Source organism: Sclerotinia sclerotiorum, genomic scaffold, assembly GCF_000146945.2.
Source record: "Sclerotinia sclerotiorum 1980 UF-70 scaffold_23 genomic scaffold, whole genome shotgun sequence".
Taxonomy (NCBI): Eukaryota; Fungi; Ascomycota; class Leotiomycetes; order Helotiales; family Sclerotiniaceae; genus Sclerotinia; species Sclerotinia sclerotiorum.
The window spans coordinates 426,607-439,085 of NW_001820813.1; the positions used below are offsets into that span (position 1 = coordinate 426,607).

General features: G+C 38.9%; 4 protein-coding genes and 1 non-coding gene across 5 annotated transcripts; 1 reads left to right on the forward strand and 4 right to left on the reverse strand.

Annotated features, from left to right (window-relative positions):
• Positions 1-1,358: 1,358 nt before the first annotated feature.
• On the reverse strand, positions 1,359-3,107 carry SS1G_13096 (hypothetical protein; the record flags this gene model as incomplete). The annotated part of the gene is made up of 5 exons (XM_001585954.1): positions 1,359-1,418; positions 1,469-2,485; positions 2,535-2,902; positions 2,954-2,987; positions 3,039-3,107. 5 exons carry the CDS (start codon positions 3,105-3,107, stop codon positions 1,359-1,361), a joined length of 1,548 nt encoding a protein of 515 aa, XP_001586004.1.
• A 950-nt stretch (positions 3,108-4,057) lies between these two features.
• Positions 4,058-5,092, reverse strand: SS1G_13097 (hypothetical protein; the record flags this gene model as incomplete). Its single annotated transcript, XM_001585955.1, has 2 exons — positions 4,058-4,508; positions 4,566-5,092. 2 exons carry the CDS (start codon positions 5,090-5,092, stop codon positions 4,058-4,060), a joined length of 978 nt encoding a protein of 325 aa, XP_001586005.1.
• Positions 5,093-5,584: 492 nt separating this feature from the next.
• Positions 5,585-8,379, forward strand: SS1G_13098 (hypothetical protein; the record flags this gene model as incomplete). The annotated part of the gene is made up of 6 exons (XM_001585956.1): positions 5,585-5,652; positions 5,714-6,695; positions 6,738-6,849; positions 6,899-7,766; positions 7,878-8,024; positions 8,307-8,379. 6 exons carry the CDS (start codon positions 5,585-5,587, stop codon positions 8,377-8,379), a joined length of 2,250 nt encoding a protein of 749 aa, XP_001586006.1.
• A 1,545-nt stretch (positions 8,380-9,924) lies between these two features.
• On the reverse strand, positions 9,925-10,040 carry SS1G_14704. The gene has a single exon. It is a non-coding gene; the product is annotated as a tRNA-Leu (tRNA).
• Positions 10,041-12,019: 1,979 nt separating this feature from the next.
• Positions 12,020-12,178, reverse strand: SS1G_13100 (predicted protein; the record flags this gene model as incomplete). The annotated part of the gene is made up of 1 exon (XM_001585957.1): positions 12,020-12,178. The coding sequence occupies one exon, from the start codon at positions 12,176-12,178 to the stop codon at positions 12,020-12,022; it is 159 nt and encodes a 52-aa protein (XP_001586007.1).
• Between the last annotated feature and the right edge of the window lie 301 nt (positions 12,179-12,479).

Sequence of the window (12,479 nt, forward strand, 5' to 3'; positions counted from 1 at the left end):
CTAATCTCTCTTTCAATCAAAACCACCAACCTCGGAATTTGATAATTTCTAAATAAAAAGTACCTAGGTATCTGGATCTAGGTAGGTATCCGATGAAAAAAATAATGAATCAATTTCCAAGGAATCAATCTAGCTAGATATATATGTATTCGAATAGATAGTAAATAGTAGATAAATAAATACAAGATAAGTATACAAGTTTACAAACAAGTAAAAGAAATAAATAAATAATCTAATCATCAAACTAAATTTTAACCACAAATTAAGTACCTAGGTAGGTATCCCATTCTATGGAAATTATCATTCCTTCCATACTTCCTCACTTTACCATCTATTCAACCCATCCATCTATCTATCCCAGCTACTCCATCCAATCCAATCCAATCCAATCCAATCCAATCCAATCCAATCCAATCCAATCCAATCCATACTCATTCTCATTCATTCATTCATTCATTCATTCATACATTCATACACGAGGTAATTTTCCAATTTTCCAATTATCCAGCCAGCCAAGCATCAAGCACCAAACATCAAACATGGGGTCACTCACTCAACTCAACTCATGACGCAGCCATCTAGGTGCTAGGCTAGACCAGACCATCTAAGCTGAGATTATTATGCCTAGGCACTTAACTTACTCCATACTACACTATACATACCATACATTCTAGCTACTAAATACATACATACTAAATACATACTGTAAAACCCCTGCAAATCATCATCATCACCACCAAACACAGTCATCATAGATACAAGAACTCGGGGCATGCATGAATGTCAACTTTGAAACTATTAACCTTAATCTATCTCTATCATAGTTACCCAGTACGTGGGAAAGAAATCCATCATGTGTTTCGAACATTTCGAATAATTCGAATAATTCGAATAATTAAAATAGTTAGAAAGAAAATATGAAACATACTAGATTTATCCATTTACTTAGTATATGAATGAATGAAATGATTGGATATGAGATGAGATATTAGAAACAGCGGAGCGGGATGGAAGAATGAAGAAAAGAATGCATTTATGGTGTGGTTTTCGGTTTGGGTTTGGATCGGTTACTTAGTCTGTTTGGACTCTGGGGTGATGATCATTGATTGATGGATCAATCAATCGGTCGGTTGGTAAAGAGAATATAAATCGCTGTACTACGAGTATGTATATAGGAGCTTTTGATCCGAGGTATACTAGACTAGACTAGATTCTTATTATAATCTATCACGTATACACACACACACGCGCACATATATATATATATCTCTCTCTCTAGGTAATATATCATATAAATCTAGTAAATACAAAACCGCTATCTATATAAAATTCCACACCACTCAAAAAACTTCTCCCATCTACAACTTCGCCTTAGCCTTCTCCGCAGGGTTCGCCAAAGGATCATAAATTGCCATACCCTATTCAATGTTAGCCAAGAATCTTTTAGTATCAAACAAATCCAACTTACCAAATTATCAACTGGTACCACAGTAGTATGTGAACTCAACCCTCTGGTATCAATCAATGTTGGATTCAATTGATCCACACTCGAACAACCAATCAATCTCATGTTCATTTCCATCTCATCTTTCAATAATTGCATGGCACGATCTACTCCTGCCAATCCATATGCACTCATTGCATATAAGAATGGTCTACCGATTCCGACACCTTTAGCACCTAAGCATAAGGCTTTAATGATATCAGTAGATCTTCGGATACCACCATCGATGTAAATCTCAATACGGTCCTCCCACCCACGTTCTCGAAGAACTGGCATAACTTCTGCGAGAACTTCAATACCGGAGCGAGCGAAATCTAATTGACGACCTCCGTGATTAGAAAGCACAACACCTTGAACACCACATTCGACAGCTCGAATAACATCTTCTACTCGTTGGACACCCTTAAGAAGGATAGGCATCTTAGTAATGGATTGAAACCAAGGGATATCTTTCCAGCTCAAAGCTGGATCGATGAAACTCGAAATAGCTCTTGCTGCACCTTGAGAATTGTCCGTAGATTGTCCACTGCTTGACTGAACAGATGATCCTACATCGGTAAATTTCGAACGCATATCTTTTTCTCTTCTTCCTAATTGAGGAGCATCGACTGTGATGAATAAGCCCTTACAACCACGACGTTCGGCATGCTGAACAATCTTTTTCGTAATCTCTCGATCCTTATTAACGTATAGTTGTAGCCATTGAACCTGACTTTCCCCTGCTGCATCCATGATTTCATCAAATGAGCAAGATGCTAGAGTTGGTATCATCTGTATAACATTGTGTTTCTTTGCTGCTCGAGTGAAGACGACCTCTCCTTCAGGATGTCCAAGTTTTCCTAATGCTGTAGCGGTGACATAGAATGGGATATCACATTTCGTTCCGAGCATGGTTGTAGTAAAATCGACCTTTTCTACATCCACAAGTATCTTTGGTCGAAACCATATCTTATGAAAAGCGGAATGATTTTCTCGCATAGTCTACTAATATTAGCAATGGTATAAAAATCGAGAAAGTGGAAGCCCTTACGATTTCATCATCAGCACCACTGGAATAATATGCCCAAGCAGTCTTCTTCATAGTTCTTCTTGCCACCGACTCGAAATCCATCAAGTTGTAACATTGTTCCAAAATTGGCATACGTGCAATTCTTTCTTGTCTTGCCTCTTCTTCTGGATCAAATTCCTTTTCTTCCTTCTGGACTGTGCCCATATCAACTGGTCCTAAATGTTTCGATTTATCCAAGAATTTATCGAGAGTATCAGGTGGATGAATTGGTTCGTATTCTTCTGTTGCGTCTTTACCCTGTATTGTAAAGTCAACTCTGCATACAATTGAGATAACTGGGAGAATATTTACAGCATATTTGAGAATGATCTTGGGTCCACCAGGATGTTCTGTTTATGCGATTAGTAGGAGTCTTCTCAGCGTACGATATATCTTCATACCAGGTAAGAACTCTGTAACATCATAGGCTTTTCCCTATACCAGGATTAGCCAATTGCCATCCTGTACGATAAAGCAAATACATACGTGAACAATAACCCAACATGACTCTCTGGAGTTATGTTCTGCCACTTCCTGACCAGTCAACTTGGCCATTTTGTCGTTTAGCTTGTGATGATGAAATGCTTTGGTATCTTTAAAATCGCAACGGCAATGAAAAGAAAAGAGAACAAGCAAGAGAGAGAATGATTGATGATAAATATCAAAAAGATTCTAAGAAGAGAAGAGCCTGAGTGTAGATAGGTATCATCAACATAAATAAATAGTTATGATTAGGATTTAATGGTAGCAGATAGACTTACTTGTAGCCTCGGGAATAACCTTGTACATAGGGTCCCATTAAGGAACTGAATTCCATGCTCGGCATATCCAGCCTCTCATTTCAGACTCAGATTCGCCTTTTCGGATGAATGGCGAACGAATGAAAGAGAAGATACTAGGGTATGCTGACTTATACCTAGGTAGGTAGGTATATACTCACCGTCTAAAGGAGCATTTCTGTCAATGCAAATTTTGGAGATATTGGGTAAAGTTCAATTGTAGTCTATTGTCTATTGCATGACCTGTGAGAAAATCATATACATACTAGGTCCCTAGGTAGATAGCATTGGGAAATGTTTAAGGAGAAAAGTTATGGATTCGATACTAGGTACGTACCTGGTAATTTATCTCCGTACCTCCGATCAACAATATGGAGAACCCCAACCTATGAGATGCGGGGAGAGCTACGGGTAAGGATGAACGAAATTGACCAATGAGATGTCAGCCATTAGATACCTAGGTATTGTTTGCTTCGATGAGATGAGATATTTAAATTATTTGGACATAACATTAGGTATGTATTGATCATTGGGAATTCTATTTTACTATCAGCTCAAACTACCATATAATACGCAATATTCCTCAAGACTTTAGAGTGTATCGCCATGCTATCAGATTCAAACATTACATGCCATATCTCGGCCATGAACATTAGGAGGTTATAATTCCATGTCCTCTCCATGATATACCAGCAGTAGCAATGTAGTTCTCATTATGTTCATTATTCATAGCTCCACAACCTCAACTGGATTTCCTACGTCCGTCGATGATTGATACACAACTGCAGCATTGATCATCAATCCACCATTACCGCCTGCTGGACCAACCATTAATCTTTGCCATAAAATTCCCTTCACTCCATACCAAATCACTTTCATGCCATCTACCCATGCTAAACTAGGTATCAAGTCCCTAATCAAACCTCCTACCTTTCTCTCCATTAACCTCTCATAAGCCTCTTGTCCCTTATCCCAAAATACAGCTTGGCGACCATGTCCCGAGTGTATATGTCCAAAGACGTGAAGTCGAGGTTTAACCTTCCATATTTCTTCAAGTAGGGACTTGCAACCCAGATTGATGTCAAGATGGTATCGAGGAGGAGAATGTGTAATTAGAATATCTGTATTCTTCGGTATACGATTCTCCCACGGTGCATGATGTCTTTGATATTGAAAACTATTAAATTCAGGTACAATTAGCATTCGAATTCTACACAGACCACAAGTATCTTACGCAAAATCAGAACCACCACATTGAGGGATATCTGGCGATCCATAAACTTTCAGTTTCCTCCCTCCTTTGAATTTTAGGGTAATAGCTTTGTTCTCCAAATAATGTAAACTTTTAAAGTTCAACTTCTTCTTCCTATCTCCTTCCTTCCTCGACTTGGGATCAAAATAACTATCATGATTTCCACAAATAAACACTTTCTCTCTGTGCGGTTGTTGATCCAACCAATCTATTTGCGCTTGGATCTCTTCCACCGTGCCGGCATTGGTCAAATCTCCAGCATGTATTAAAAGATCGCCATGGGGAATCGGTAATGTATTGCAATGGGTGTCTGAAATGCACACGACGCGAACAGGCGGTTTGTTGCGAGGAGGTCTGAAGGATGCACCTCGAAAATAGAGGAGAATTGTGTGGAGATAGAAGATCAATGTGCGGAGTGGAGATTCGAGGAGAGAATCAAGAGGGGTCGGAGGATCGTATATGTTGTTTCGACGAGACCATGGGTATATGATTTTTGGTTTGGGTGCCATGATTGAATTGACGTATGTCGGCGCCAGGTAGTAGATGGTGGATGGGATAAATTTAACAATCTGCTGATAAAAATAGACGGAATACGATATTTTTAGGACAATCCTCAATTAAGAGTTGCCCTTCTATTATATTGATTAGGATAAAATCGACACATTTGATGGTCTATCAACATTAAACCGGCACCGGGTAGCTTCCTAACAGAGCCGAGCCTTCCATTGATTATTCATAAATGACCAGGATTAATCCAAGATCCAACAGTTGATCTCCAATTTTAGCGATGATTCCGTCATGGGGGTTTTAGTGGTTTAGTGATTTAGTGGTTTATTGGTTCATTGGCTTGATTGAATGAAGCTTATGAAATATTATCAAGGTCAACAAAGAAGAGCAGGCTCTGCTTATTTACCAACTTTTAAACTCTCTCTCTCTCACTCAATTATATCTGCGCCAACTTCAATCCATCAAAGTTTGGAGGGCAGATTTGCTTCGACGACATGGCTTCCCTCAAGGCTGTTTCCGAGCCAAACACAGAGCTTGGAAGTGCTTTGAAAACAAATTTTGAGTAAGTAGATGGGAAGGGTTAAAACAAACACATAAACATTAGCTGATCAACTCCTTTGCAGTGTCGACTTTGTAATCGATTATCGTTTTTCTACTTCAGGTATGAGAGGCCAGGTTCTCCCACTCAATCTGACGACAACTAATGCAACCCCTCCAGACAAAGAGCAAGCCGAAGCACAATTCGTAAAGCTTATCGAATCTGTTCATGATGTTGGGTTAACGACTGAGGTACGAAATGGAGATAACTTTGGACTTCTAATATTCGTCAAAGCTTCCAAGGAACGACTTAGATCTGAAGTATATCGCTCGCGAGTACAGGATTGGTTATATGGAGTTCGAATAACTGCACCGGCGAAGGATATGCATGAAGCTTTCGAGGTAGAACCAGTGACTGAGGCTGAACGATTGAGATTGGTTTATTTGTTGATTACCAAATCGAAAATTGAAGGTGGTGCCGGGATTACGCCTAAGAGAGGGGAATGGATGGTAGTCGAGTCGATATTTCCCCTCCATGATCATGCATTCAATAAGGCTTGGATCACAGAAATCACCACAAAATATCTCCTAACCACCAAGGATTTAGAGGATATTAAGAACAGATTTGGAGAAAGGATCGGATTCTATTTTGCCTTTTTACAATCATATTTCAAGTTCTTGGTGTTTCCGGCCGCATTCGGATTCTGCGCTTGGGTTCTTCTTGGTGAATACTCCCCGATATATGCCATTGTCAATGGCATATGGTGTATTGTCTACACGGAATATTGGAAGAAGCAAGAGACAGATCTTGCAGTACAATGGGGAGTTCGAGGTGTATCAAAGATTCAGCGCAAACGAGTGGATTTCAAACCCGACAGTGAGATCACGGATCCTATTACTGGAGAACAAATTAAGTTTTACTCGCCAGTGAAAAGGTTGAGTCGTCAGTTGCTGCAGATACCTTTCGCACTCTGTGCTACCGTCTTACTAGGAAGTTTGATTGCATCTTGCTTTGCCATTGAAATCTTCATCTCAGAAGTCTATGATGGTCCATTTAAAACATATTTGGTATGTACATGAATCCTGAATTGAGAATCCAGCTAACCATAGGAGACCTTCTTGCCAACTGTCATTCTTACTGTCTTTTTGCCGACATTAACCGTTCTCTTGAACGGAATTGCTTCAAAATTGACAGCTCTTGAGAACTATCAAATAGTTGCCGGTGAGTAATTACCTAGTATTCTGCTTTGAGTTTCACTGACCTCAAATAGCACATGAGGCGGCAATGGTTCAAAAGATCTTTGTCCTCAACTTTATAACATCCTACGTGCCAATTTTTCTCACAGCATTTGTCTACGTTCCGTTCGCTCAAGTTATTGTTCCTCATCTGGACATTTTGCAAATGGCAGTGAAACCATTCGCCGAAAACGATGAACAGATGACAGTATCAACAGCCGGATTTCAGATTGACCCTGATCGATTGAAGAAACAGATTATTTATCAAAACGTCACAGCACAACTTGTTAATTTTGCTGTTGAGGTCATCATTCCATACGCCAAGAGAATGGTCTTCAGAAAATACAAGGAGATTCAAGCAGATCGTACCACGAGGCGTAGAGGTTCTTATTCACCAGAGATGGATCATCCAGAAGAAATCGAGTTCTTGACCCGCGTGAGAGATGAAGCCGAACTTGCGCTCTATGATGTTGCTACAGATTTCAGAGAGATGGTCATTCAATTCGGTTACCTATCTCTGTTTTCAGTCGTCTGGCCTCTGACAGGCCTTTCATTCCTCATAAACAATTGGGTTGAACTTCGCGGTGACGCCGTGAAAATCGCACTTGAAGCTCAACGTCCTGTTCCATGGCGTGCGGATTCCATTGGTCCATGGATTGAGGCTCTAGGTTTCTTATCTTGGCTCGGTAGTCTTAGTACCGCTGCTCTTGTTTACATTTTCTCTGGAGATGGTGTTGGTCCAGATGGTACACCAAGTAACATGACAGGATGGGGTTTATTGCTCACCATGTTCTTCTCGGAACATATCTATCTAACCTTAAGATCAGGCATCAGATTAGCATTGAGTAAAATTGATAGTCCAGGGTTACAGAGAGAGCGAAAGGAAAGATTTGCCGTTAGGAAGTATGTTATTCCTGTTATGTTTGCGTCGTTGGTGCCCCTCATTTCGTTGGCTTGACGTTTTTGACTTTTTGGTTTTATTTTAAGAGACTAATGCATACGTATGATGAATAGACAATACCTAGAAGGAATGAAATCTCAGGAAGAGACTGAAAAAGCTACTCAGGGAGGAATTAGTCAATCAGAGAAGATTAGTAGAAGCACGTTGGAAGAGAATGCTAGGGAATCAACCTTGAGAGGCCGTGGAACAGTCGAGGAAAGGTATGTTTTCTTTCATTTACCGGTGAGCAGGAGTAGGGTAGAGGGAAAAAGAGATTGCCGTATCAATTTTTACATGATCGAAGATCTAACAAACCAAATAGATTTTGGGCACGACAAAGAGGACAAGGAGAAACTATCGCCATGGGAAAAATTTATATCAATAAAACGATGCTCACTTTTGGGTCCGGGGAATCAAAGAAGGAACTTTGATTACTTTATGAGATGTTGATTGATTGATGGATGGATGGATGGATAAGGAAATTGACTTTTATACCTCTTTAGTATCAGAGGGTTTAAATTGGACTTGATTTGGGGGGGAGTGGGTAAGGGGTTGGAGGAGAAGAGGAGGGGTTGATAAAATAGGAAATATATGACAGTTTGGTAGTTTAATATATGTATGCGTGTATATATACAAGACGTAGGTCATGAACTGAACTGGATTGAATTGAATTCAATAGATGGAATGGATTAGAATGAAAAACACTCTTATTTATTCTTCTCTGCTTTTATTTCATCTTAATCTGATTCTTTGGTCTGATTTTCATAATTTTCGGTACTGTAAGCGTCTTGCGAATCCGTACTCGATATACCCATGTGCAACAAAAGTTTTGTTGCACATCAGATCCGCAGATTATTTGCGGATTATTTTTGAAATGCTGATGGATAAATCGCGGAGCGGATAGGAGGTCTAATGGATGGTTATGGATGGATTATCTACGGGGCGGATTATCTATAGTGAAGATGAAGTCAAGATGAAGTCAAGATGAAGCCAATGACGGAGACACTTAGTAATAGTGAAAAGATGAAGTTTTCGAGGTGTCTGATATCGATGTTAGAGATATCTGTATCTGCATATTTCTATATTGAAATCACTTGTTGGAGAAATTTATTGAGGGGATTATTGAGGTTGATAGTGGATTCAGTAGTTTGAAATTAGGGATTAATAATAAGAGAGTTGTTGCGAGTGTATGATCTATTTACTCATTTTCTTCATGTTATAACGTAAATAATTCATCATTCATTCCTTGGGTATAATTAATGTATGGAGGATTATGGAAGTCACCATAATATCACGACTAGTTCAAGTGAATAACTACTAGGTAGTCGCCATTCACACTAGCTCGGGATTGCATACTAGGTATGTAGATATGTGTTACGAGGTTTGCCGTCTAGATCACGTGGAAGTGCTCTAGGCTCTCGAGGTGGTTTATAACTAGGCGTCAAGCAGGGACTTGAAGTAATGACAATAATGATATGCAATTCGTAACTAATAGTAAAGTATACTAAATGATTGATCTTGATCTTGAGCACGAAGCTCTACAATAAGGAAACTCTTTCCAGTTATATAGACCTTCGTACTATGCATCCCACTGCCCTCTATCGTCCCATCAAGGTGGGAATATTTCCCACCATAGTGGGATTCCTCAGCTCGGTGGGAATCCTTGATCACGTGTTTTCGATCAGATTCGATGTCTGTGCTTGCTTAAGGTGGGGAGACCACATGAGTCAATTGCCATACAGTTTTGTATGTGAATCTCCTTGCTTTTCCAAATGGTCCGAGCTCGTATGGACAGATCAGCTGTTACTTCGTAACAGAGTTTTCCTAGTAGTAATTCTCATTTTGGTAGGAATCATACCAAAAATAAGTTTCAGGGAAAATCGCTTTTCCTGACTACAACAGTAGGTGGTCGATTCCTAGAGCACTGACTATTAGTATATAAATCTCACTGAGATAATTGAAAGATTTTCAATTACCCCACCCCATCCCCAAGCCACACACCACACCAGCCACCCCACCCCTCCCTCCTTCCTTCCCTCCTTCCTCACCAAAAAAAGAAAGAACCCTCCTTCCTCCTCTTCCCCAAACCTCCATCGCTCCTTCCCAAAAGAGCAAAAAGTTTGATGAGAGTGGGATTCGAACCCACGCCTATTACTAGACCAGGAGATTGTGAACAACCGTTTGTTAAGAGTTTATTACCTTAACCTGGCGCCTTAGACCAACTCGGCCATCTCACCGTTTTTATTGTCTGGAGGGAAGGTGCGATTTAGGGGTTATGTTTTTGTTATTTTTTTTTAGTTGGGTTGGTTTTTAGTGGGTGGGGTGGTTTGCTGGGGTTTGCTGGGTGGATAGGATCGCTTTTTGGTTTGGAAAATTGTAAGATAATTCATTGGTGAAATGCTCATGAAATATTTGATGTGATGTAACGTGATGAATGCGATTGATGCAGTTTTACTGTTTGTTGTCGTTGTATATCGTCGCGTGTATATCCAGATGGATGTGGAATCTGGAATCAATTATAAAAGAGAGATCTAGAGTAATTAAAAGTTAAAAAGGGAATGAACGATTCTTATTAATTCCTAAAGAAGGTCGAAAATATTATATATGTATAAACTTGTTTAAGATAGGGATAGAGATTAAGAATTAAGGATTCAGGATTGGAATTAGAGAGAAGGGATATGTTTTTGATATTTTGAAATTTTGACATTTTTGTGACGAGGTTCAATATATAGATTGTAAAAGCTACATGATTTATAGTGTGACGAAAACCCCTGCTTTCCTCCCACCCTTATTATATAAGAAACCTCAGGTACATTAACCATGTTCACACATGATACGATTACTCGGGATTAGTATACGATTTAGGTGGTCTGAGGATCAGATCCGAACAAGTACTATGTATCAATGGTTATCGGTAAAGTAAGATCATTGGAGGGATAAATATGACTTCTTTTTGCCTAGCCATTGCGGCTAGGCCATTCATTTGTGTATATAGAGAGTAGCTATCCCCATCTACAGGTGCTCTTCACCTGTAGATTCTAAGTTAAATACAATTGCTGGTCTATAAACACCCTTTTGGTCACATATAGACTGTAATGTTACGAGGTTTGCCGTCTAGATCACGTGGAAGTGCTCTAGGCTCTCGAAGTAGGTTTATAACTAGGCGTCAAGCAGGGACTTGAAGTAATGACAATAATGATATGCAATTCGTAACTAATAGTAGAGTATACTAAATGATTGATCTTGAGCACGAAGCTCTATACAAAAGAAATCCATCTTGATTATATAGTCCTTCGTGCCTATGGTTAACTAGGAATCGTCGTTCCTGGGAACGAGCGTTCCTGGTTGTTCCTAGGAACGTTCGTTCCTCACCGTTCCATCACATGTTTTATGGTCATGTGACATACTAATCGTTTTGGACGTAACATGTAAAAGGCTTTATTTAAAGATAAAATATACCAGTGGCATCTATTGTATTATAAGTATTGTTTATATAGTTTATACTCGTATTATATTTATTATTTATTATTTATTATTTATTATTGTGACGGAAATCCCTGCTTTCCTCCCACCTTTATTATATAAGAAACCTCAGGTACATTAACCATGTCCACACATGATACGATTACTCGAGATTAGTATGCGATTTAGGTGACCTGAGGATCAGATCCGGACAAGTACTAGGTATCAATGGTTATCGGTAAAGTAAGATCATTGGAGGAATAAATATGACTTCTTTTTGCCTAGCTATTGCGGCTAGGCTATTCATTTGTGTATATATAGAGTAGCTATCCCCATCTACAGGTGCTCTTCACCTGTAGATTCTAAGTTAAATACAATTGCTGGTCTATAAACACCCTTTTGGTCACAATTATTTATTATTTATTATTTATTATTTATTATTTATTATTTATTATTTATTATTTATTATTTATTATTTATTATTTATTATTTATTATTTATTATTTATTATTTATTATTTATTATTTATTATTTATTATTTATTATTTATTATTTATTATTTATTATTTATCAATACCTCATCACTCAAATTCAAGATAGAATTATATAGATTTGTTACGTAGTAACAGTCAACCTGTCCATATGAGCTTAGACCCCGTGGAAAAGCAAACCGATTCGCATACAATTTTGTATGGTAATCGGTTCGTAGAGTCTCCCCACCTTCAGCAAGCACAGACATATAGTCTGATCCAAGTCACGTGATGGACCCTGCATATTCAGGGATACGAATCGTAGGTCCATACGAATCGAAGGTCCACAAACTCTCAGGACCCAAGAGATCCAATGGAGGACGAAGGTCTATATAATCAGGATGGTTTCCTTTGTGTAGAGCTTCGTGCTCAAGATCAATCATTTAGTATACTCTACTATTAGTTACGAATTGCATATCATTATTGTCATTACTTAAGTCCCTGCTTGACGCCTAGTTATAAACCACCTCGAGAGCCTGGAGCACTTCCACGTGATCTAGACGGCAAACCTCGTAACAAGATTATGTGACGGAAAAGTCGTAAACGGAGTCAATTCAATTACTTAGAATCTAAAACTAAAGAACTGAGAAGATTCTAAGTAAGAAGGTCTTTATATACAGGGCTAGTGCACGTGAGCCACTAGTGGGATAACAACCGTCACGTAACAGATTATAATTACTTTAA